Source organism: Neofelis nebulosa, chromosome 1 (genome assembly GCF_028018385.1).
Source record: "Neofelis nebulosa isolate mNeoNeb1 chromosome 1, mNeoNeb1.pri, whole genome shotgun sequence".
Lineage (NCBI taxonomy): Eukaryota > Metazoa > Chordata > Mammalia > Carnivora > Felidae > Neofelis > Neofelis nebulosa.
In genome coordinates, this window is record NC_080782.1 from 219,652,485 (window position 1) to 219,680,239 (window position 27,755).

General features: G+C 38.1%; 1 protein-coding gene and 1 long non-coding RNA gene across 2 annotated transcripts in view; one reads left to right on the forward strand and one right to left on the reverse strand.

Annotated features, from left to right (window-relative positions):
• Positions 1-1,044: 1,044 nt before the first annotated feature.
• ESD (esterase D) lies at positions 1,045-27,460 on the reverse strand. The gene is made up of 10 exons (XM_058685317.1): positions 27,323-27,460; positions 23,666-23,728; positions 23,069-23,143; positions 22,408-22,496; positions 17,201-17,299; positions 14,562-14,686; positions 13,399-13,518; positions 11,517-11,615; positions 9,337-9,504; positions 1,045-1,953 (listed from the first exon to the last, which is right to left on the reverse strand). Exons 3-10 carry the CDS (start codon positions 23,134-23,136, stop codon positions 1,873-1,875), a joined length of 849 nt encoding a protein of 282 aa, XP_058541300.1. The 5' UTR covers positions 23,137-23,143; positions 23,666-23,728; positions 27,323-27,460; the 3' UTR covers positions 1,045-1,872.
• Positions 27,426-27,755, forward strand: part of LOC131485640 (uncharacterized) — a 33,847-nt gene continuing 33,517 nt past the window's right edge. The window contains exon 1 of the long non-coding RNA XR_009248951.1: positions 27,426-27,638. This is a non-coding gene — a long non-coding RNA (uncharacterized LOC131485640). The remainder of the gene's footprint in view (positions 27,639-27,755) is intronic.

Sequence of the window (27,755 nt, forward strand, 5' to 3'; positions counted from 1 at the left end):
GGGATTTTGAAGATATAATGAAAGTCCCTAATCAACTGACTTTAAATAAGGAAGATTATCCTGGATAAAACGGAGGGCGCCACCTTATCAGGACTTAAAAACAAGGCTGAGGCTTGCTCCAGACAAGAAATCCCACCTGTGGGCAACTGCTTCAGCCCACAACTGTGGGGTCCCATCTTGCTCATGAACCTCCCTTCCTGCTGGCCTGCCTTATGGATTTTACACCTGCTTAGCCAGCCCCTACAATCACAGAAACCAACTCCTCATAAAAAAATCTCTTTATATATCTCCTACTAGTTCTGCTTCTGATTAAATTTGCAGCTAATACAGCGATCTTAGAAGTACACAACTGCTTTTCTTTACAAAGGAGTTACCAAAAACATGCACAAATTCCGCGAATTAAGTGAACTTTAATTAGAGGACATGAGATTGTTTAGACTAGAACCATTTTGTGTGTAGCTCACTGTGGGACTCTAACTTGGCTACCGGTATTTCAGTAGCACTAATTTAAGAAATTCTAGTACAATCTAATTCACATTTAAATGGTGAATTTAAATGTGATTTGATAACTTTAAGAACCTGATGACTTCTTCGATTACCATATTAACATGCATTCTTATCAAGTGTTTAAAATGTATAATCTGTGTGAAACAGGTGAAAGGGATTAAGAGTACACTTATCTTGATGAGCACGGAGTAATAGATGGACGTGATGAATCACTATATTACACACCTGAAATGAACACAATACTCTGTTAACTACACTGGAATGAAAAAAAAAATAATGTATAATCTTCATGCTTCTCTAATAGAAAAATGTTTTTAAAATAATCTGGGGAGCCTGGGTGGTTCAGTCGATTAAGTATTCAACTTCAGCTCAGGTCATGATCTCAGTTTGTGAGTTTGGGCCCCCTGTCGGGCTCTCTGTTGTCAGCAGGGAGCCCTCTTCGAATCCCTTGTCTCCCTCTGTCTGTATCCTCCCCTGCTTTCTCTCCCCTCAAAATAAACATTAAAAAAATAAAATAAAATAGCCAGACTTCATCTATCATGTTTCAAAATGAGTTTATTCATATTAAGTTCGTAAAAGGAACACAATTTGGTATTTACAAAGAGACTGATTACTTTTCTTGGTGAGCTCACCAAGCTAAATTTCTGCATGTAACTACAGGAAAATATCTGTTTACAGAAACATACGAAGCAACTTTCCTTACATAGAGCTATTTTCAGATTGAGTCTTATTATTTAATTCTCGTCTCTTGAGAAATCCCAGAAACCAATGTCCACAAATCTGTTTGGCTTAATAGATAAGAAAAGAAGTCTCATTGGATTGGGTTTATGAAATCTGGCTTCTAATCTTAGCTGTCCCACAAATAACTGTGTAATGATGGAGAATTTACTTAATCTTTCTGAGCCTCATTCCTTACTCAACAACAAATAGTTACTAAATGCCTCCTAGAAGCCAAGTGGTTGGCAGATACTAGAGACAGAACAATAAACATAATGAAGACAGTCCATGCCTTCACAGACTTAAAGTCTGGAAAAGTGAGGGGTTTAGGCTAAATTACCTCTTAAACCAATTCCTGAGTTAACATTCTATGATTTAAATGCAATTATATTCATATTCTGTGGCCTGAGGTTAATACAATGATTTCCAAATGACCTTGAGAAAGCTGTAATGTATTAAATATTTCCCAACATTGGCAAAATAACTTTTAAATCAAAAGCAGGTTTTATATATTCATTCAGAAAGTGATTCAACTATGGAATGATGATTTTTAGCGCTATGAAATCCAATGCATTGAAATCATTTTTCCCAGCAATTCTGTTTACTACAATTTTATAATCCTGAACAAATTTTCTTATCTGAAGTTTTTCATGCATTCAGGTATTTTGCATGATGTCTGATGTGATCAGTAATAAAGGTTGCAATGAAGTAGTAGCTATGATCATAACCCTAGAAGACAAAAGAGAGGAACATAAGATACTTTCCATTCAGAAACATCAAAGACATTAAACATATCTCTCATGTCATTTAATTATCTGTAAACAGTGAAAAAATTACAGTATAAGGAAGGCTTAGAGTCAAAATCAAGCTTAGGGGTGCCTGCAGGCCTCAGTCAGTTAAGCGTCCGACTCCTGATTTTGGCTCAGGTCATGATCTCATGGTTGTGAGATTGAGCCCTATGTTGGGGCTCCCCACTGGCATGGAGTCTGCTTACGACTCTCTTTCCTTCTGTCCCTCTCCCCAGCTCATTCTCTTACTCACTCAAAAATAAATACATAAACGAACAAATAAAGTCAAGCTTATACTTGTACTTCAACATTTTCTCTGAACATTATTATAAGAACAGCAAAAATAGGAAGAAAAATAAACATTCTGCATAGCTTAGTTTCTAGATGCTGCCATTACTATGCAAAGAGAGGAAATGACACATTACTTAAATGTACAGGATATACAGGTGGTCCTATCAACAAGGGCTAAAAGAATCAGAATTTAAAGAAGTCAGAAACATAGGCAAGAAGTTTTGACTCACAGAAGAAACACATTAACATCGATAAGACAGAAAGTACTAAAACGCAAAATAAGCACACATAAACAATACAGAGAAAGAACAAAAAACATCCAATGGTCAAATGTTGTCTGGGAAGTTAAACACAGCCATCATAAAGTTTTGTTACAAATTCTACTTTCTACTCAATAAAAGTCTATCACATCATCATTTGAGGAAAAAGGAAAAATTCATTAAAACAGACATCCCTTAGCAATAAACCACACTGGGGAAAAAAGTCAGTAGACTGTTTAGAAAACAATCATGAAACAGAAAGAAAATGTAATTTTCTGCCAAGCAGTTGAGTTGAAACGGATCTCAAACTATCTGGTCAATTAAATCCACTGACAAAGGGGCACCTGGGTGGCTTAGTTCGCTAGGCATCCGACTTCAGCTCAGGTCATGATCTCATGGTTCATAAATTCGAGCCCCAAGTAGGGCTCTTTGCTGTTCGTGCGGAGCCTGCTTCGGGTCCTCTGTCCCACCCCCTCTCTGCCCCTGCCCTGCTCTCTCTCTCACAAAAATAAACAAAAAACTTAAAAATACCCCCACTGATACAGGTCAGGGGAGAGGCAATGCCCCCAGGGGCATCTTGAATACAACAAGAGGCTTTCTAAAGGAAAAAGAAACAAAATTAAGCTGGGAAGAACCTAAGGGGGTTAAACAGCAGGTAATCTGGGGGCAGCCTCCCTTCCAAAACACAATGAACACGCAAGGTGAATACACTGAAAGGACATAAAAGTCTTAAGATTTTTAAGTTTTTACCTTAATCTTGTGAATGGTCTCTGATGGGAGAAAATGGGAATTTTCCTAAGCACTTAAGAACCAAAAAGAGCCCTAATAAAAATATCCCCTGGGTTTCAAGGAACAAGGCAAATCCCTAAGGTTTTAGCGAATCAGTCAACGTTCTCCATCTCTTACTTCCAGGAATATGTGGGGTACGTATCTCAGAACGGCAATTAATAAAGAGTTCTAGTTTAAAGTCATCAAAGCAACTCAAAAGCACTTTCTTCTATTTACTGTGGCCGAACCATAGAAGTGAGTCTGACAGGAACGTTGTCAAAATTAAGACTGACCTTTGGAATTATTTGGCTTCACATTTCTCAACGATCAGACGAGGCCCAGTTAATTCAATTTGGAGCTAAAGAACAATTTCTTATGTAGAGAAAGAAACGTGAAGAAAAGCATTTTCCATTCATGGAATTCTTGAGTTGTTACCAGGTTAACCAGGCCCATGATTTGCAATCGACAAACCCTAGGGATACAGTCCCAAGTAGTAGCTGCTGGTTTTTAACAGATGAAATGATGTATCTGATGGACAATAGGGACCGATGCAAGGGAATGGATGCCCCAAGCACTTGAGGAGCCAAGTCCCTACGGTGACTGCGTATGCTGTATTTTTATGCAGTTTCAAAGATGTTTAATGCCTTGCAGTTTCAGGCGCATAGTGGGTAGTCACTGTTACCGTTGCTATTATTATTTATTAAATTATTATTATGACTATATTAGAGAAGTCCCAGGGTAAAACAAAGTTACAGTTTTGAGCTCTCAGGGGTGTACTGCAAAAACACAGTACGTTTTATCTAAAGTACCATACCAATGTCCTTGACTTCCATAATGATATTTTCACAGAAGATCCACCTTTACGAGAAAACAGAAAATGCCTACTGTGACTCACCAAGAAAGAGTTAAAGGCAGGAGAACACATTTGAACTACTGGCATTCTGGTACACAGAAGATCCTTATATAACCTCAGCCAATTGTGTCATTCCTGACCAGTCATGATCTATTTATCAATATGATTAAATGGGGGTGGGTCCTTTCATCAAATTCTCTGAATCGCTCTGGTTTGTTAGGCGGCTTGCACAATTATATATATCCGGCGACACCTGAAAAAGCCTAGGTTTCCTCTTCTACCTCCCACTCTACATGGAAAAATCATCAGTAGCAAGACTCTCTCAGAGTATAAAAATAAATGAACACATTTCTTTCATTCTTCACTCGGCTCTCAAAAAAGCAGCAATGCTCCAGCAGCTATGATGAACATTTGTCCTAAAGGGCAGTGCTTTCCTACATATTTTCCAGACCCAATTAGAAAGGCGCACATATGAATTCCTGGGTTATTAAGTCTCTTCAGAATACAAAGAAGACTGTGGAGAAAAGGTGTTCACTTGTTTACTTAATAAGCAATGCCGAGAGTCTGTGCTGGGTAATCGTGCTGAGTATGAGGATACAGGGATGCCTGAGAGATCCCTGCACTTCTGGAATTCTGTGCCATGTTCTTACTGTTCTCTGACAGGCAGTGCACAGGCCCAAACCACCTATGAATCTTCAGAAAGGGCCTGGGACTTGAAGAGGTAGTATACAGCCTTGCTTCGATGTTGTTTCTGGAAGTTTCCATTAGGTCACTGAAATTTTTCCCTCACAGTGTAACTTTTTTAAAACTGAAAATTAGACAAATGAGGTTTCAGAGTAAAATCTGATCTTTGTATACTATCAGGACTCTGCTATCTAGTGCTTTTTCAATTTAGATTCACTGAAGCCAAAAACAGAAAAGGAAAAATTCTATGAGGTGACAATCATACAAATGCCTCTATGCACCACACTTAGCTCTCAACTTTTTTCTGACAGTAGAGAGTATGTACAAAAAGACCCTTAGAGGGGTGCCTGGGTGGCTCAGTCGGTTAAGCGTCCGACTTCGGCTCAGGTCATGATCTCGCGGTCTGTGAGTTCGAGCCCCGCGTCGGGCTCTGGGCTGATGGCTCAGCGCCTGGAGCCTGCTTCCGATTCTGTGTCTCCCTCTCTCTCTGCCCCTCCCCCGTTCATGCTCTGTCTCTCTCTCTGTCTCAAAAATAAATAAAAGGTTAAAAAAAAAAAAATTAAAAAAAAAAGACCCTGAGATTTAACACCAAAAAGAAGTAAATAAATGAAGTTGGGTAAGGCATGTACATGATTATAATAATTTTCTGCCTTTCTCCTCAGTTCACGTACTTCTATATAGACCCCATTTTTTTCAGCTTACTTAATTCTTCACCACTCCCATTTCATAAAGAAATACAGTTATACTGTACTTACAAGCAAATGATAAAGCAGGTAAAAGTCTCGGACCTGAGGTCATCTGAAGTCAGTGGAAGCCGGCCTGAAAACCCGAAAGCAACTTTGCCGAAGCTACGCCCAGTCATGTCTACTCAGTCGCTCATTCAATTATAACAAGCCTAAACAAAACCTTCAGACTGTGGCCCTTGCCATAAGGAAATTGAATGAAAAACTGTGCCCGAGCTAAAGACTGTGACTGGTTATTTCAATACTTTCTCGCTTTCTTTTGTTTTCAGAATTGAATGTTTTGTCTTGACTCATTAAATACACCCATCTATGTTTTTTACTTGTTTAGGCTATGAGCATTTCAGAAATAAAAACTTTCTTTATTTTTTTCCCCCTCTAAGAATTTCATCAGTGTTTTACTTCTATGCTGTTTTTATAACACGCTCTATAGAGATTTTTCAGTCTCTGTTGGCAGGCTGAAACTTTGTTGGTGGTGGTAACAACACAATTTCCTGGCACAGCCTCGCAGGGGCAAGAAGAGGCATCCAACATTGCGAGTGCCAAGAAATCATTTGGAAAGAAACGGTTTGTTACGTTACTTATAGCTATGGTTAATACAATTAAACGCATTACTTTACAATCAAATCATTATCTGGATTTCTCAAAGTTGGTTATTGATCTAAAACAGGCAATTTAAGTGATTAAATGTTTAAGTATTTTAACTAATCTAAGTATACCCTATTACTTAAAGAGGGACACTCAGAGAGAAAAAGGTATATCCAATATATTGGTTTTTGACATATTTTTCCTCGTGTGTGTGTGTGTGTGTGTGTGTGTATATATATATATATATATATATATAATATGTTACACAGTATATTTATATAAATTGTTCACACGTTCAAAATATTAGGGAAATTAAAAAAAAACAGGAAGATTGTTCAGATCTGTTGCATAAGTTAGACGGAGAGGAGGCTGTGCACAAGTTCTCCTCGTATTAACTAATTCCATCCCTCTGTTCCTCAGAAGCACTGCTTTACCGTGCTTGGGATTGGTTAGACGGATGACAGGAGGTCAAGTATTTTCATTTCAAGTGACCTTGCTTCCAATCCTGGTTCTACTGTGAACTAGTTGTGAGACTTTAGATATGCAGGTTACTTTTCTGAGCCCGTAAAGTAGATGGACAGGAGCCATATTAGAAAACCCACAGCAAACATCACACTAAATGGGGAAATACTGAAAGCTTTTCCTCTAAGATCAGGAACAAGACAAGGTACCTACCTCTGCCACTTCTATTCAACATAGTACTGAAGTCCTAGCTAGAGCAATTAGGCAAGAAACAGATATAAAAGGCATACAGATTGGAAAGAAAGAGGTAAAATTATCTCTGTTCATAGATGATATGCTCTTCTCTGTACAAAACCCTAAAGCCTCCAAAGTAGCAGGATACAAAAGCAACACACAAAAATCAGCTGCATTTCTCTATACTAGCAGTGAACAGTCTAGGAAGGAAATAATGAAAATGGCTGTATGATTCCACTTAGAGGAGGAACTGAGTAGTCAGATTTACAGAGAAAGGGGAATTATGGTTGCCAAGGGTTGGGTGCAGGGAGGAACGAAGATGTGGTGTTTAATGGGCATAAAGTTTCAATTTTACAAGATAAAAGGGTTATGAAGACGGATAGTGGTGATGGCTGAGCAACATTATGAATATATTTATTAGCAGACATGTACATTTGAAAATAATTAAGATGGCAAATTTTATGTATGGTATTCTGCCACAACAAAAAAGTTGAAAAAAATGAAAGCAAACAAACAAAAAAACAGATGGGAGAGGACAAGAATGGTCTCTCATGTGGTCACATAAAAATAAAATGACCTAATGCCGTGAAAACATTTGGTAAACTGCAATGTGCCACATTATACATTGATCTAGATGTATCTGGACATTTATCATCGTAATTACACATTTTAGATCAATGTGTCTGACACAGTACCCTTGAACATGAATAAAAATGGTTTTAAAATCACAATCATTTCGGGGCACCTGGGTGGCTCAGTTGGTTGAGATCTGACTCTTGATTTTGGCTCAGGCCATGATCTCAGGGTCATGAGATTGAGCCCCACATTGGGCTCTGCACTGAGTGTGGGGCCTGCTTAAGATTCTCTCTCTCTTTCTGCCCCTCCCCCATGCACGTAAGCACTCTCTCCCTCAAGAAAAATAAAACTTAAAAAAAAAAAATCACAATCACTGGGAATGCAAGCTGGTGCAGCCACTCTGGAAAACAGTATGGAGGTTCCTCAAAAAACTAAAAATAGAACTACCTACGACCCAGCAATTGCACTACTAGGCATTTCTCCACGGGATACAGGTGTGCTGTTTCGAAGGGACACATGCACCCCCATGTTTATAGCAGCACTATCCACAATAGCCAAAGTATGGAAAGAGCCCAAATGTCCATCGAGGGATGAATGGATAAAGAAGATGTGGTGTGTGTATATATATATATATATATATATATATATATATATATATATATATATATATACATACACATACAATGGAGTATTACTCGGCAATCAAAACGAATGACATCTTGCCATTTGCAACTACGTGGCTAGAACTGGAAGGTATTATGCTAAGTGATATTAGTCAATCAGAGAAAGACAAAAATCATATGACTTCACTCATAGGAGGACTTTAAGAGACAAATCAGATGAACATAAGGGAAGGGAAACAAAAATAATATAAAAACAGGGAGGGGGACAAAATGTAACAGACTCACAAATATGGAGAACAAACAGAGGGTTACTGGAGGGATTGTGGGAGGGGAATGGGCTAAATGGGTGAGGGGCACTAAGGAATCTACTCCTGAAATCACTGTTGTACTCTATGCTAACTAACTTGGATGTAAATTTTAAAAAATAAAAAATAAAATCAAATCACAATCCCTTGTAATTTACAGTGTTCACTTTTCATCCTGAAATATTTTGTTTATATATTCCTAAGCTTATAATTTTTTAAAAATAAAAACAGAATTCCTTTAATTATAACTGTATTAGCATAGAGTTAGGTGAGCAGTGGATAACCAAAAGTCATTTAGTCAAGGAAAACTTGCCAAGCAGCACAATGTTTAGGTTAGCACCTAACTCAAACCGTATAAATTGCAGATGTGTGTGAGACCAATGGTTGATAACCTGAGGTTAAGGTGTACACGAAGTGAAGAGTAATTAAGCTTATTCTTGTTATTTCCTGTGAGAACAGCCACATGCATGTAAAGAAAGACATATCCAGTAATCTTGTTATTCACTAGTTCTACGGCCATACAAAAAATTATAAACACTTTTCACTGCCAAAGGCTTTCTTTTTTCTATGGAATTTGGTCTTAGATATCATTAATTTAATCAGAAGGCTTTCACATTAAGTATCTTATTATAATTTTAAAAATATCTTACTAGAGGTAGTTTTCCAAATTCCAAACATAAAGTATTACGGAATCTTGCCTTTTTTAAAAAGTTTTTTTGAAAGAGAGAGAGAGAGAGAAAGAGCATGTGAGTGGGGGGAGGGGCAGAGGGAGAGGAAGAGAATCTTAAGCAGGCCCCACGCCCAATCTCATGAACAACCATGAGATCACGACCTAAGCCAAAATCAAGAGTTGGATGCGTAACTTACTGAGCCCTCCAGGAACCCCCGGATTTGCTTTTTTATAGTTACTTGGAACAAGTTGAGGTTTCCTGGGACTCACCTCTTGTAATCTAAAAACAACAGGGACTTTCTTTTCTGTACAGGCAGCAATGAAGTTATCAGGTAGTAACTGTCCATCTGAAAGGAACTGGTCATCTTTTCCTTGATCGATTAGTATGTCCAGCTGAGAACCTGGGTAGGACTTCACAAGATGGGTAGCATCATAAGCCTAGAAAAAGAAAAACACTGAAAAATAAATTTGAAAGTACCCAGAAAGATATTCTTCAGAAGATACCACAGTAGAACCAAATAGAAATTTAAAGTCATTTAAGCTCGAAGGCCTTTTAAATCAGAAAACACTTTTTACATTGGTTTGCCTGGTTTTTATTCACAAGATCTTCAGAATTCTATGTCCCAATTATAGCCTCTTTTCTACTTCCATGCAGTCCTGAGCCAGTGGCAAGAATTCTGAATCTCAGCATTTTTCATAGAATATAGCCTTTCCCTTCTAAACCTTTGAGGTTTTTAATCATCTCTTAACTCCAAAAACAAACAAACAAAAAACAAAAACAAAAACAAAAAACCCCACATCGTATCTTTTCCTTTATGAATCCCACCACAAATTGACTCTTTCTTCTAACTCCCTTGTATCTTTTTCTATTTCCAGATATTCTTTGTTTCCAATAAACAGTCTGTTTTGTTGTCTTCTCTTTTTGGCTTTAGTACATTCAGCCTTCTCTTTTATGGTGTTGAATAGCACCAAATATCTGCTATCCCCATGAGCTTTCAGGAAGATTTAATTTAAATAATCTGAATCATATAAACAACTCCTCAAATTTATGATCTCAGGAGCTGCGACTAGTTAGAATTTTATATTTTATTATCCACTTTTAAGTATTCTTGATTATTCATATATATTCACTAGCCACAGCTTCCATGCACCAATCAAGACAAACAAAACCCCCAAGATTTCCCCTTCTAAAGTATCATGCTTTATTAAGACTTGCTTTCTTTAATCTTAAAGGAGAGAGTGGAAGGGGATCTATAAAGTCCAACTAGTTCTAAGTTCTGTGATTTCATAGTTGTGCATGGGCTCCTTATCCCAACAGTAAATTAAATAATAGCCTAAACACAACATAGTTAACGTAGTAAAATCTACTGTCACTTGGAGAAAAATTATAGATTCCTTTATTGGTTACCTGTGCCTTTACCTCTCCCTTCCTTTCTCCCAACCAGCTGGTCTTTTGCTCAATACTTCTATGAGACCCTAAGCCCCGTGTGGATGGGAAAGGTGATCACTTTTGTGACCTAAGGTCTCAGAACTCCACACAGACTCTGCACAGTGGCAAGGACTGCTAACACTGATGTATGTGCACTGTCAGCTCTCAAACTGCCTAACAGTAATCACGTTCTGCATTCTTCCACTGTAACAAAAATCTAAGCCTAAGCAAAACACGATTCTAATTTAGTGACTACAGGATTAAACCTCTGCTTTGTTAGAATTTCAATGACCAATCTTAAATAAAATTGAGATGCACGGGTGAATGACCTGGAACACACAACAGTAAGACAAAAAAGTTTTTCTCTTCCCCCCACTCAAGTATTTCCTACTTGTTCACATGCATATGATGATGAGTACATTTGCAAAATATCCAGACTCTTGGTGAAGTTTGCAAATAGTCTACTTCTGCACAAAAGTCAAATGAGTCTCAAGAGAGAGAGCCATTTTTAATTTTCATTTTGAAGCATCTGCTCCCATGCTTCAAAAAGCAATCTTGCTATTGGGAATGTTCACATAGATGTACATTACACAATATCTATTTTTAAAGACTTTTAAGTCTGGAATTGACTATCTCAATCTGAGAGATGCTGAATTTTGAAACAGACACATGAAACAATTAAAAGGCCGGGACTCATGGTTCCTGTTGTACAAATGAGCACAGGGTTAAGAGGCAAATCTAAATTTAGGGATAAAATGTGGTATTTTTTGGTAATGTTACTTAAGAAATAAACATGTAAATTAATCATTAGCAGAAAAAACATGTAGTCTCAGAATGTCTGCCACAATTCAATACAATGAGAAAAAGGCTTTTTTGTTATTATTATATGTATTTCCTTTTGTTAATTATTTTTAGCTCTGCGTCTGTGAGTGAGCTAGGAATATAATGTCTGTGATATGTAGCTTTTTCACAAATTTGAAAACTTAAAAATGAACATTAAGACAGCCTTCCCAGTACCTACCTTCCATTTATTTTGATCTGTTCCCAAATATCCACTGAAGGCTTTTTTGCCCCAAGGACAGAGCACTGGGTTGCAAATTGGAGCAAATGCTGACACAGACTTCAGAAACAAAGGAAATTTAAAAACAAGTTATATTTTGCAAAATCAAACAGGAACACATATTTGCAACTTGCTTAAAAACTCAGAAGTTTATTTGCAACTTGCTTATAAACTCTGACTTGCCATGAAAACTACTTGTGAACAATTCTCTGTGAGTTATCATATGTGCTGGGACGGCAGGCCCTCTCCATGATACATCTCTCATGTGTTCAAGTAAGAGAGCTAATTAACCATAGGTGCCAACATAGTGGAAAGCAAAACATTACATTTCATTAAATAAGGCACAAATGCAAGTTTACATTTAGACTTTCTACTCCTTTTTTCCACTTAAAATTAATTCGTAGTGATATAAAACAGTTCGTACCTACTTTTGTGAGGTTATTAAATCTGAGACACATTCTTTCTCTTTAAACAGGACCAAGAAAGCACTGAACAATGCCCTTAAATGTGGCAGAATTTTAATACAACACAATTTTGGGTTCTAAGCAGTGTTGTTTTTCTTTTTTTTTGAAAGTTTATTTTTTATTTGGGGAGAGGGGGAGGGAGAGGGAGAGAGAGAGAGCGAGAGAGTGAGAGCGCATGAGTATGTGAGCCAGGGTGGGGAGAGAGAATCCAAAGCCATCTCCTGTCAGCGTGGAGCTGACACACAGGGCTTGATCTCACGAACTATGAGACACTTAACCGACCGCGCCCCCAGGCACCCCCATGCAATGTTGTTTTTCACTGGGTAAGTGGCAGAGATGGAATCGCTCAGTTTCAGAGCACTTATCACTGTGTAGGTTTATCAAAGTCTAACGCTTTTTTTAAAGGACAAAAAAACAACTGAATTTGATTTTCTTCCTCAAACGTAATAAACGGATTGCCTATGTACAAAAATATAAGACCATTTTATTTATTTATTTATTTATTTATTTATTTATTTATTTATTTATTTATTTATTTATTAAAAACCCACTGCCAGGACTTGAATTAATTCAACTTTATACAGCAAAGGCTATTAAAAGAAAAATATTTGATGCCGCAATAAGAAGCTGCCGTAAGAAGTATTTTCACTTCTCAGTGGCACACCTGAAATGACTAAGAAGTTCCTTCTGGGGGAAGGAAATGGATTAAACAAATCTTGAGGTATCCGACAGCCCTGTGATTTTAAAGACAGAAGCAGTCCTGAGATTATGCCTGTTTCAACATTGCCTTTTGCAACACGATGGTATGCTGCTCTGCCAGTCAGACGTTCTACATAGGGTGGTCATTCCAACTTGGCTCGTTTAAACAACAAAAAAGTAAAGCTATACAGTTTCAAATAAATGAATGGAAAGACTGAGGATGTTATCTATCAGTTACGCTGCAATCCAATTTTCATCCAAGGCACTGAGAAGAAAGAATTCTTCACTTTCACAAATCATGAATATCTTCTTCTTCCGTCAGAACATTGAACTCAATTAACAAATATATTTCCTGGTAAAAATGTGATATATACTGCAATAGTAACAAGAATACGACTTAGGGGGGAAAAAAAGCCGAGAAAGCTACAGTTTGAATAGAAGCAGTAGAAATTGCTTTATAATGTTTTTAGTAGACCAAATGTGATAGAATTCCTATACTTCTGATTCTGGAGCATATAATTTTGTGTTCAGTTTAATGCTCTTCCCCTACAGCTCATTCCCAACACTAGAAAAGTTTAGTCCCAGTACTAATAATAATATCCTACTATTGCTCTTTGTAAAGTTGCTAATTGATATTATCCAAGAGAAATACTTGTCACTGGAAGCTTCGGTAATCTTACTTTGTACTTTCCAGGATTCTTCAGAGCACATATCAGAGCTCCGTGGCCTCCCATGGAGTGGCCAAAAATAGACATCCTTTGGGGGTCCACTGGAAAATTGTCATTTATGAGTTTGGGAAGCTAGAGAGAATTTAATAATATGACAGAAGGTATGAGAAGTAAGTTTACACTTTTCCAAAGTTATATAAAATAATTACACAATCAATACTTCCAAATCTAGTCTTACAATAGTATGAACTAATAAAGATGGAAAAATAAAAATCTCAGGTAGACAAGGATTCTTAACGTAACACTGGAGAAAACATGGTACATCCTTCTAGGAAAGCAGCATAAAGAAAATGATGCAGAAAGAACCTTTAAAATGTCTAAAATTCACTTCTTGGCATCTATTCTAAGGGAAAAGTCCTTAGGGGGGAAAATGATACATAAAGACACTCAATGCAGTAAAACTTAATACAGTAAAAAATCTATGTAAATATATAAGTATCCTATATTACAAAAAAGTAAATTATGACACGTGATATAATATTATGAAATTATTAAGGTTATGTTACCAACAGAGTATTAGAAAATGTTTGTTTTATACAATTAAAAAAGTGAACATGAAAAAAACTTTTATAATTCTAGGAAAACTAGTCATAGAAAAAAAGTCTGGAATATACCAAAACATAGTTGTTATTTGGGGTGCAGAATAATGGATGATTAAAATTTTGTATCATTGAGTTTTATGATGTACATATGCAAAATTTAGAAAAATGCATAAACTACACATAAATATTATTAATAGAAGCAGTGATTTAGCTACTTATTTATCCTTTCTAACTAAGCCTTGGTAAATCATTATAAAATATTTCTGAATGAACCCGCTGCCAGAGAAATGAAAAGTTTTTTTATATATTGTTTTCTTTGTATCCTCTGGGTAGTGTATAAAGGTGTCAATGTAATTATTACCCTCTTTAAAAGTGTACTTAATGTTAACTTCAATTGTAATAAGACTATTGTACAAGTAAACTTTAGAATGTTCACTAAGATAATAAATATGTACCAAATAGATTCAATACTACCACACCCCAATTTAAAATTCTCAGGACTAGAAGGACTCTGTGTCCCAAACCAAACTATTGGCAATCATCAGTTAATAAGTACAACAGAAATGAAATTACCTCCTCGGTTACATAAGAATACATTCTGTAGTTAGTTTTCCAAGGATCTTCAGTGGCGTCCACATAAAACCCAGCACCAGTGCCAAAGTCCCAGCTCTCATCTTCTCCTTTAATATTGCAGCCACCTATCAAGGGAAAACCCTGTGGTTTCACCTACTTCGTAGTGATAACCTGTATTTTGTAACACACTTTTAAATGAATCTGAAAGTTCATTTGCATCTGAGCTGATCACCAACTATTGCAGTTCTCTGCCTCTTAGGGCACATACTTCCTGGCCCTCTTGTCCCTCAATAGGGCCACGTGACTAGTTCTAGTCAATGAGGCAAGGGAGGGAATGCCCTTTCAGGCTGGAGAATTCACTGCCAAGGTGAGGCACACTGACATTCTTTGTGAATGAAATGTCCTCCAATGTATTCTTTAAAAAAAAAAAAAAAATTAAGTTTATTTATTTTTGAGAGAGACAGAGACAGAGTGTGAGCAGGGAAGGGGCAGAGAGACAGGGAGACACAGAATCCAAAGCAGGCTCCAGGCTCTAAGCTGTCAGCACAGATCCTGAACTCACAAACCATGAGAACATGACCTGAGCTGAAGTTGGTTGCTCAACCAACTGAGCCACCCAGGGCACCCCTATGTATTCTGAATATATGCTTCTTCACTGTTCACCTCCCAAAGGGCTTATATCCTCTATCCTTCTAAAATGTGCTGAGATTCCTTCTCTGATGACCCCTCCCCTATTACCAACACTTCTTTTCAAGGGAAGGGAGACAAGATGCTTGTGCTGAGTTCACTATCTCGCACTGAAAATGTCTCTTTATGTATTTTGGAATCACTTCCATCATGTTTCCCCTATTTATTCATCCCCCAATGGGATTTTCTTATAATCTTTTAAAATTTATTAGGTTTTATTTTATATACTTCTAGGTAGTTAAAAAGCCAACTGAGACTGTTAATAGAATTATGGTAATACGTAATTTCAGGGAAATGACCTCTTTGTAATACTTAGTTTACTCATCCAGGAACATGACATTTTTCCATTTATTAAAGTCTTCGTTTATGATCTTTGGCATGTTTTGCAATTCTTTTAAAAAATAATTCTTCATATTTTTAAAGTTTATTCCTAGGCATTTAACATTTTTGATAGTACTCTGAATTACATTTTTTATTTTTATTTTTTTTTTATTTTTTTTTATTTTTTAAAAAAAAATTTTTTTTTTAAATGTTTTATTTATTTTTGAGACAGAGAGAGACAGAGCATGAGCAGGGGAGGGTCAGAGAGAGAGGGAGACACAGAATCCGAAGCAGGCTCCAGGCTCTGAGCTGTCAGCACAGAGTCTGATGCGGGGCTCGAACTCACGAGCTGTGAGATCGTGACCTGAGCTGAAGTCGGACGCTTAACCGACTGAGCCACCCAGGCGCCCCTGAATTACATTTTTTAAAAAGTAGGCTCCACACTCAGCATGGAGCCCAATGTGAGGCTTGAACTCATGACCCTGAGATCAAGACCTGAGCTGTGATCAAGAGATGGACACTTAACCAACACTTAGCCACCCAGGTGCCCCTGAATTAAATTTTTTATTACATTTCTAGTGAGACCTGTCTTGCTTTGGTGTATTATATGTGCTGTGAAAGGAAATGCACTACTTCCTAAGGCCCGCCATTTATCTTCCAGATAGTTTTAGCTGCCATTTTTTTAAACATAATTTATTGTCAAATTGGCTTACATAAAACACCCAGTGCTTATCCCAACAAGTGCCGTCCTCAATGCCTATCACCCATTCCCACCAGCCCCCGCATCCGCCCTCAGTTTGTTCTCTGTATTTAAGAGTCTCTTGTGGTTTACACCCCTCCCTCTGTTTGTAACTATTTTTCCCCTTCCCTTCCCCCATGGTTTAAATTCCACTTCCAGGGGTGCCTGGGTGGCTCAGTAGGTTAAGCATCCGACTTTGGCTCAGGTCAGTTCACAGGTTGGAGTTCCACGTCTGGCGCTAGCAGCTCAGAGCCTGGAGCCTGTTCGAATTCTGTGTCTCCCTCTCTTCTCTCTCTCTGCCCCTCCCCCGCTCACACTCTATCTCTCTCTTAAAAATAAGTACACTTTAAAAAAATTAAAGACAAGTAAATTCCTTTTCCTGACACTTCTAGGGTCACAAATTAAGCTTTAATTCTGATGGACTGAGTTTTCAAATATTTGATATTTTCATTTCTTCAATGTAAGCATTCTAGTTATTTATATTAAAACGAATGCATATTTCACTGTATGATTGTTTGATGAAGAGAGGATGAAAAAAACCTAATTTTCATGTGACAAGGCAGTTTATCTTTGAAACAGAAAAACTTCTTATCCATCGTATGTTCTTTTGGCACTGGTGCCAATATGGTATATTAACTAAGTTGCTCAATCTCTGTTTTGAAGCGTCTTCATCTATAAAATGGGAATAGCAAAACTGTCTGTTCTTGTAAGAGTGATGTCATGAGTAAAATTCGCAATGAGGAAAATATATAGCACAGTCTTTTATAATCATGATTATCACCTGAAAGGTTGAGATAATAGCAAAAATATGAAATACATTGTGTAGCGTTACACAACTTATACTTTAAAGATTCATATTTTTACAAAGAATATCTGGAACGAGAACACTTACGAGGGCTGGTATCTGGAGCAATGACGACAAGGCCATGTTCTGAGGCAGCTTGATGATAACCAGACTTTGATACGAAATTTTGTTCCGTGCAAGTTAAACCTGCAGAAGAATAGATTATTTCATGCTATACTGTGGATAGCTGATAAGAGTTAATCCCTATATGATATGGGAAAACGAGCTCACTTACTATCAATAAAAGGCTTTTTTTAAAAGAAATAATTCTAAAGAAGATAATAAAGTTCCCTTTCTTGTAAAATTTACAACAGTATTAATCAAGAACTGTCTTAGGTTAAATGCTCCCATAGCTGTCCTTTCAAAGTCACTCACTGAAGTTTTAATTACTGAAATCCTTAGGACCAGATGTATTTGGGAATCAGAATTTTTCAAACTGGAGAATGTTATATCAACCCCACTGGGGTGCTGTCAAACGTGCCAATTAAATGTGTTACTATTCCTGCATTAAAACATAAATACAATAAGTCACCATAATACTATAAATAACTTATAATTTTTTATATATGAGTAGTCCTCAGCTACAAAATTCTGCCTGATCATCTCTGTATTCTTCACTGATTTAAATTTTTTTTTTTCAATGTTTTTTATTTATTTTTGGGACAGAGAGACACAGAGTATGAACGGGGGAGGGGCAGAGAGAGAGGGAGACACAGAACCGGAAACAGGCTCCAGGCTCCGAGCTGTCAGCACAGAGCCCGACGCGGGGCTCGAACTCACAGACGCGAGATCGTGACCTGGCTGAAGTCGGCCGCTTAACCGACTGCGCCACCCAGGCGCCCCTCTTCACTGATTTAAAAGAGAAATGGTTGCCATGTACCTTCCTTAAATTTTAGCGCCAGTTTTTACAGCTGTTTCTTCCATTTTTCCTAGCTATCTAGCCTTTTCAGACATGTGATCGAAGAGATGACTGAATTTTCTTACTATAGGAGCCTCATACTATAATGACGTGAGAATGGCCAAGAATAAACTGGCAATAAATGACTGAGCTAAGTACTGCCCAAGCTAACACACCTTTTCCAGTGTCCAATGCTAAATATTCCACTACATCTGATGATTAGCAACATCAAAGCTTACTAGTACGCATGACTCAGAATGAATTAACTATGGAACACTTTAATAGTTTCTATTTATCCCCTAACAGCCAGCACAGGGACTTATGAAATAGTTGCTAATGAAGATTAAATTCATAATTACAAGATACAAAGTTACAAGTGTCATGGTATAAAGCGTTATGGGAGTTTATGTTTAAACTGTGAGGACATACCTACTTTCACTAGTCATGGCGGAGTACAGGGTCCTTGTTTGTCTACCATGTTCCTTCCCAGTACGTCTTCCAGAGATTCTGGAGCCGTATCATGAAGGAGAGCTGCCCCAAATACTGCTAAAAGGTTAGCACTCTTGCTGACCTTAATGTAAATGTGTTTAGAGGCAAGGTGATAATGTAAAAAGAATGTCTGAAAAGGATTTCAGACAGGATCTCATTCTAAAGATGTTACTCAGCCACTCATTGCCTAACCAAAATTAGGCAAGTAAGCTGAATATTCTGAGTCTCAGTTCTTTCATTTGAAAAATGGGGATAATACTGCTTATGTTTATCTTATACTATGGCTGTGAGGATTAAATGTGGTAACATGTAAAAAGCCTTGAATTGTGCCTCAGACACAGTGCAGTGTCTTACGCTTAAGAAATGTCAATGTTTAGAGACCAGAGAAAAATTTGTTGTTTTCTAGTCAGAACACAAATTCCTTGATTAATGTAGGAGGGAATAAACTGTAGACTCCTAGAAGGGAAGATAATTCTACTAGCAGAATTACTCTCACAAGTATAAAGACAGTTACGAATTAATATCCACTAGATCAACTATATTTTCTATAAAGAGCTTTGAGGGTTTTTTTTGTTGGTTGACAGGTTTATTGAGGTAGAATTCAGATGCCATATAAGTATACAGCTTGACTGTTGGTATATTTACAATTATGGAACACTACCACTATCTAATTTTAGAACATTTCTATCACCCCAAAAAGAAACCCCATACCCATCTGTGGTTACTCCTGTTTTCACCCAACCCTCCCTCCACGGCCCTAGGTAATCACTTCCTGTCTTTATGGATTAGCTTATGCAAGGCATTTCATATATATGGAATTTAACAATATGTAGTCTCTTGTGAATGGCTTTTTTCACTTAGCAGGTTTTCAAGGTTCATCCATGTTGTATGTAGCATCTATAAAGACTGCATTACTTTTTGTTATTTAATTAATATTCCATTATATGGACATACCACACTTATCATTTCATTAGTTGATGGACTATCAGTTTGTTTCCATTTTTTTTTTTTTGCTATTTATAATAGCAAATGTATAATGTAATACATGGACATTTATGTGCAAGTTTTTATATGGACACATATTTTCTTTTTTTTTTATGTTTATTTATTCTTGAGAGACAGAGCATGAGAGCGTGAGCAGGGGAGGGGCAGAGAGAGAGGGAGACACAGAATCAGAAGCAGGCTCCAGGCTCTGAGCTGCCAGCACAGAGCCCGATGCAGGGCTTGAACCCACGAGCCGTGACATCATGACCTGAGCTGAAGTCAGATGCTCTACCAGCCACCCAGGCACCCCTGGACACGTATTTTCAATTCTCTTGAGTATATGGCTATTCTGAAGGTCACCCTAACTTGGGAAAGATGTAAACCACACCATCAGGACCATCTTTGACAATTTCAGTTTGGATGTTCTAATTTTAAATTTTTTTTTTTTTTCAACGTTTTTTATTTATTTTTGGGACAGAGAGAGACAGAGCATGAACGGGGGAGGGGCAGAGAGAGAGGGAGGCACAGAAGCGGAAACAGGCTCCAGGCTCTGAGCCATCAGCCCAGAGCCTGACGCGGGGCTCGAACTCACGGACCGCGAGATCGTGACCTGGCTGAAGTCGGACGCTTAACCGACTGCGCCACCCAGGCGCCCTTTTTTTTTTTTTTTTTTTTTTAATTTTTTTTTTTTTTTCAACGTTTTTTATTTATTTTTGGGACAGAGAGAGACAGAGCATGAACGGGGGAGGGGCAGAGAGAGAGGGAGGCACAGAAGCGGAAACAGGCTCCAGGCTCTGAGCCATCAGCCCAGAGCCTGACGGGATGTTCTAATTTTAGTTAATTTGTTAACTTTGCAAGTATAACAACTGACATAAATCCTTGTCAGTGTTTTCCTATTCAACCTACTTGGAAATAAACATCCTGAAAATTTTCTGCCATTATTTCTCAAGTATATTGATCAGACGATCTCACTTTTTTTAAAAGAAAATCAAGCATTGATTTCCAAGGTCTATCTGTTCTTCAGCCTCTCACTAAGGAAAGCGTGCTGTCATGTGATGTAAACAAAGATTCTAGTTTTTATACTCCTAAAGCTCAGATGATAGGTCTTGACAGATTCAATTCTGCTTAGGAATTTAGGGCCTTATTATTATAGTACCTCTTACACAATACCCTCCTGGTACTTCTGATTTGGTTATCTTTCTTTCAGCCAAGAGACAGGTCTCCAGCGGCTGCCGCCAGAAAACAAAATGTGAAAAGAATAAGAGAAGGACTAAATCCAGTGCCAGGCTATGAGTCAGACAACTTGTTCACTCTGTCAAGGGATCTTGGGTAATGTATAACTTCTCTGGGCCTACAGAATAGTTATCTATTTTCTTTTTTTTTGTTTGTTTTAAATTTTTTTTTTTTTTACATTTATTTATTTTTGATAGGCAGAGAGAGAGAGAGAGAGCACAAGCAGGGGATGGGCAGAGAGAGAAGGAGACACAGAATTCGAAGCAGGCTCCAGGCTCTGAGCTGTCAGCACAGAGACCGACGCGGGGCTTGAACTCACAAACCACGAGATCGTGACCCGAGCTGAAGTCTGACGCTCAACCAACTGAGCCACCCAGGCGCCCCAGTTACCTATTTTCTAAGGTGGTCTTCAGCTATACAATAACGTTTCTAAAACAAACATGCAATTTTGTTCTTTCTTTTGCTTTTGGCAATACTTACTGCTTTTCTAGCAAAATCAGATTGCTTTTTTCAAACACAGAAATGGGCCGCTGAGTTACAATCACACAGACACTTAATTTTTGCCTTTTATTTATTTACTTAAAAAATTTTTACCTTTTAAAATGAAATATGTATTTTCATTTTAAAAGACTGGTATTTGGGGATTATCCTTGATAAAACATATGTAAGTGGGAATTTATTAAAATCAAAGATATAAGCAATTTTAAGGTAACAAAAAGAGCATTCTATGATTTAATTTGATTTCTACAGAGTGTCTCCTTACAACGTTTGCTTCTAAAGATAAAATACCAACATCTTGTGAAATAAGTTAGCAGGGAGCTTCAAACTACTGGTGGCAAAGCCTTACTGTCTCATAATCCATCCTATAGTCTTTAATATTCACCACTGCTTAAGAAGCTTTAGTATTCTTTTGTGATTTCCCAGACTGTTGCCAGAGAAGATTGGTGGAGTCCAATTAAAACATTCTAGAGAAGGCTATAAAAAAGTTATTTGCTGGTAGTTTCTAAGTAGTGTATTGTGGGTGCTCTGGTGTTTTACCTAATATTGTTCTATTTGATATTGTTCTATTTGAGTGGTAAAATCTCCATAGACTTCAAAAATTCTTAGGTAGGTACAAGTTAAGTAATTTTTCTTTCTTTTTTTAAAATAATGTTTATTTATTTATTTTTGAGAGAGAGAGAGAGAGAGAGAGAGAATGCACAGGGGAGTGGCAGGGAGAGAGAGGGAGAGAGAGTGAGAACGAGAGCAAGTGAGAGACTGATTCCCAAGCAGGCTCCACACTGTCAGTCCTGAGCCTGACACGGGGCTGTAACCCACGAACCGCGAGATCATGACCTGAGCCAAAGTCGGATGCTTAACCGACTGAGCCACCCAGGTGCCTGAATAAGTAACATTTCCAAGCTCTTGCCAATGAGTCCAGAATTTTACATTTTCTGTTAAATTACTTGGTTTAATTTTAAAAGAAGTGAAATAAATGTAATTCCATAGGGCTGAAGTTATTCTCAGGATAAAGTAAGAGTTGACTATAAGAGGCTCCTAAAGTCCTATAAATGGCTCAGAAAGCACAAAAGGAAATCAAGATAAAAGAGTAAGATGAACCAGTTAAAAACAAAAAGAAACTCCTTCCAAAACTTAAATGCATAATACTCACCAGATAGCCAATACAGCGCAGGGCATTTTCCAGTTTCTGCCTTGGGTGGTAAGTAGATCGCGAATTTCATTTTGCAGTTCAGTTCAACACTGAAATTTTAACAGCCACAACAAAAAAATCAATGCCTCAGACTGGTTAAGACAGAAACATAAAAATAAGTGTTTTAATGTACAAAATAAGTGATTCTACCAATATTTAAGGAACATAACTTGATCCTTAAAGAATGGGGCCAAATTAGCATACTGATCTATTAACCAACTTGAGTCTTTGCTGTGCATGGCATGTAAGTCACTTGGGGGATGGGGGAATAAATTAAAAGAATAAATGTAACATCCTCAATGTAGCACTAATATTACTAAAAGAGAAACTTTTTCTGTTTCTAAAGAAATGTATGAAATAACAAATCAGCTTTTATAAAAAATGAATTCTAAAGATCTTAAATTACATTTTTGCTCATGGGCACTGAAATGTACCACATCTTTGTCACTCATATTGTATTATAATCACTAATATCACAAATGAGGTTTATTTTGATAAGAACTATATGCATTTTTCTACGTAAACAGTAATTTTGTGCAACAGTGATCATTCATGGGCCTATTAAGGAATCAAATAGAAGCAGGATGAAAGATATCTAAAATTAGATCTTCTTAGTTATTACCTGTCATGTTCAAAAACTTTCTGCAATCCTCCAAAGCACTTGTTACTGGAAATCTGTTTCAATGCCATTCTTCTCCTATTAGTAAAGATCAAGCTCATTCATTTCTACATTCATTCTTGAAAAATTTGAAAACTCATTTTCAGATAGATTATCAAACATGCAACTGTTTTATTTTTTCACATGCTAATTTTCTCTGATAAATAACATTATTTATTCACTTTCATGCACACAATTATACTTGTTATGCACTTTAGGAAACTTTAGTACTTTAGTATGTCATTACTAATTTGCCTAATTTATTAACAAGCTTTTTTTTTTTCTTTTTCTGGACTGCTCCAAATTCTTTTCAGAAAGAATTTTAATTATTTTATCTCCCTTTTGTTCTGCCCCTCCCCTGCTCATGTGCGCACGCTCTCTCTCTCAAAAATAAACATTAAAAATTTTTTTAAAAAAATTGCTAATAGTTTACCTGTCAACTCTAACAAAGGAATCAAAGAATTGGTATTACTGATTATGGCTGATTTTAAAATGGGAGGAGAATGATGTAACAATAACCATTTTGATAACAGTAAGTGAAAACATTTATTGAGCACTTACAGCGTGATCGCCACTCTGTGATATGCTCACCCCGATCAAATTCCTCGTCCCAGGAGAGTTTTTCTGAGAAAGCAATGTACAGCTTTTAGATCAACAATTTTCCTTTTAAAAACATTAGTGAATTAAAAGTGCAGCTTATCGTTGGGAGATTTTGAAGTTTGGTAATTCTTTTCTCTCCAATAAATCTTTTAAATGTCATAAATAGTTTTAAACTTAAATGTTAAAATACCACACATTATTTTTAATGATACGAAAAAAGCTGGAAAAGCATCCTTACCATAAGTGCCTGCTGAGCAAAGAAGAACCTTCTGATTTGTATCTCTTGAGGAAGGTTCCCTCCCCCTCCTTATTACAGACCAGCCAAACACACTGAATAGAAAATCCTCAGAAACTGGAAACAGGTATTACCACTCTAGTTTTCTTCTCAATGAATATGTTCTACATAATTTCTACTGATATGCTGGGTTCTACAGTACGCTGATCAGTTGTGGTGTTAGGGTCGCTCTAAAAAAATACTTAACAATCATCTTAAAAAGTTAATCTTGGAAATGTCTTTGCAAAATTTAAAAAAATTAGTTTAAATTCCATCTTTTAGTAATGTCCTCAGTAAATCCAAATACTTAGCTTTGCATTGGAAAGCTGGGATTTGAACCAGGAAGCCTGACAATAGGACGTCTACTCTACTGCTATGCTCTCCTTTCCTTGGAGGGTCTTTAAATACTCTCTTTATTAGACACTCTGAGATTGACTAATTTTATAGGATTAGGGTTTACAATTACAGAGACATTACCTTCTATCACAGGTGTATGCATTTAATCTATAAAAGATCAATTTTTAACAAAGTTTATAAATGTTATTAATTATTGACTATTAACATCAGCTATTCTTATTCATGATCCTAACTTAAATAACACACTGACAAAGACAGATGTATAATTTTAGCATATATACATAAGACCAAGGAATAAATTTTTTTGCTGAATTATTCTATAAGGATGTCCTATTAAATTTAGTAAGGACTGTCTGCTTTCCCAGGCCATGGTACATCTAGTAGATAAGAGATAACTAATAATTATTTGTTGAATTAATGAATAACTTATTAACTTCAGACTACCAATTATATGCAAGTTTAAAAAAAATTGTTTTTTAACATTTCTTTATTTTTGAGAGAGAGACAGACAGACGGAGTGCAAGCAGGGGAGGGGCAGAGAGAGAGGGGGACACAGAATCTGAAGCAGGCTCTGGGCTCTGAGCAGTCGGCACAGAGCCTGACATGGGACTTGAACCCACAGACCACACAAGATCATGACTGGAGCCAAAGTCAGACTCTTAACCGACTGAACCATCCAGGTGCCCCTCATCCAACTTTCAAAGCAACATATAAGAAATATAAATTTACCCGACCAAATGCTACTTGCCTTTTTGTCTGCACCAATCCTCGTCTCAGAGAGAACTCAAGATCCGGGTTCTCCTACTCCTGCCCCTTCTCCCTTTCCTTTTCTCTTCACACGCACTTGCCCTACCTCCCCATTCCCTATGTTTCTACCACATTTTCTAGGTGGAAGAATCAAATTCTGCATCTCTAGATCCAATCGTTCTCACACATTAGTGCCAGAATTTAAATGTCTTGCTGGACCCTTCTTCCAAGATATGTCACCAGTTAACAAAACTCAACACATCTGGGGCATCAGGGTAGCTCAGTAGGTTGGTTAACCATCTGACTCAATTTCGGCTCAGGTCATGATCTCACGGTTTGTGAGTTTCAGCCCCACATGGGGCTCTTCACAGTGCAGAGCCTGCTTGGGCAGAGCCTTCTACCTCTACCTTTATCTCTGCCCCTCCTGCTCTCTCTCTCTCTCTCTCAAAAAATAAATAAACTATTAAAAATTAAAAAAAAAAAAAACCCTCAACACATCTAAAATGAAGCGTCTGTGTCCCACCTTCAAACCATTTTCTTTCCTTTGTTTGCCTCTCTTTTCATCCATGCCTGTCGATGTGTGAAAAGTCTTAAAGTTACTCCTTTGAATTCTCACTGCTATCATCCTAATTATACACAAGAAATGAAAACTTAGGCTCCTGCTTTGCTTCTTTCTTGTATATCCCACTAAAATCAATCCTGCATGGAAGCCCAGGGCTTCAATACATGAATTTATTGCTTAATGGATACCTACACACATTACATATTCAGGCTTAACATGGCCTGCATGCAATTGCTGGTCATTTTGATTTATTTTTTATTTTTAAAAACTGTGATAAAAAACACATACCATAAAGTTTACTGCCTTAACCATTTTTAAGTGTATAATTCAGTTGTGGTAAGCGTGTTCTATCAATTTTAAAAACATGGTTAGCCTGCCCACATTAACTAGCAGAAGAGAAATCTTGGCCATCTCCAGGCTGCTGCTACAGGTGTAGGGCTTATCCGACTCACCTAGTGGTTGAAACCCACTAAGTTATTGAAACGAAAAATAATGCAACTAATTATATATATATTTTCAGGTTTGAGGCCATTAAAACTTCATAAAATTGAAACTATGAAGAAATGACAAAAGGTAAATAAAGACGAATAAAACTTTGGTTTATTTTGGTATATATATAATACTTGCCCTACTTTGGTAATATACTTTGGTCACATTTTAACTGCGGTACTAAGCATAATCTCTTTTCCTTTATAAACATTCACATGGCTGGCCCACATATACATTTCTAATCCACCGTGGGAGGAAAAAATACAGCATCCACGAATTCCAAACACGTTAACTTCGCTCTCAAAATTGTCTTCAACGGTCCCACATTACTTTTTTGGCCTCACTTTCTATCACCTTAAATCAGTCAAACTCAATTATGCACAATCCTAGTACAGCCTGGATGTTTCCACTGGGTGGCTTTACTCAACGCTATGGTTTAACAATTTCAGAGTAGGTTCCGGGGCCACACCCTCCAGGTTAAAATTCCGGCTTCACCACGTATATCTAATATGTATAATATCTAATACGATAGAATATTCGTGATTGCTCCCGAGATTAAATGAGTTAATTCACTACTGGTTGTGACACTGCTGACTATGATATGCATGCAAATGTTAGTTATCATTCCAGCAACTTTGAATGCCCTCCTTCATGGTCCGCTCCAATGCCAGCTCCCGGGCAACGCCTTCAGGGGTGACCTCCAGACCCCTCCAGAACTCGCAAAACATTTACGACACTAACAGACGTCCAAAGCGCTCGCTGACCCCTGAACGGGGCGCTTGGCGGGGCGACTAGCGCTTTGGGGTCTGTTTCTCTATAAACTGGGTACACATCTACCTCGTGCAGTAGAGATCGGGTCAAAGGGCGGGGAAAATCTATGCAAAATGGAAAGCGCTAAATAAACGTAGCGGAGACCGTAGGCCCGAGCACCCCATTCTTGGAAGTTCAGTGAAAGAAACGGATTCGGGACGAGGCCTGCGTCTGCAGCCAAGGTCCTGGCCTCGGTGCCCAGCGCTCGGCCTCCGGCCTCGGCTCGATCGCAGGCGGGATCCCGGCCGCAGTTTCCGCGTTCAAGCCTGCGGCGCCACCGGTCTCAACGTCCGCCCGGACCAGGCCCCGCCGCGTCGCGGGTGCAGTCCGAACCGCAGGCGAGCCGAGGACATCCAGGCCTCAGTCCAGACAGTCTTACCTCTCGGAATCACGGCGGCAAGGAAAGGGGGGGCAGCTGGAGCGCAAAGGCGGGGCCTCATCATGGCCGCCGGGGCCAACGTTTGGGGGAGCCCATCCTTGACCACGCCCCCGTCGGGCCCGCCCACTTACGGGTCTTTGCTCTTGTGTCCCTTCTCCCGCGCGGGGTCAAGCCACAGCCACGCCCCCTCGGCTCCGCACCGTCTCCGCCCTCCCTCACCGCGCGCTGCTCCGCCGCCCAGCTGTCGCGGGCTCCTCCTCCTGCTCCTCCTGGCCTAGCGTCCCTTCGTGAAGGACCAGCTCGTCCACCGACCCAGGTTGTTCCCGGAGGCCTGAGGTCTGGCCCCACTTAACTGGTGGAAAGGGTTTACACGTAGGCTTTGAAATCATTTAAAAACCAGGTTATATTAGGGAGTCTGGGAGCCCCCAGGCCC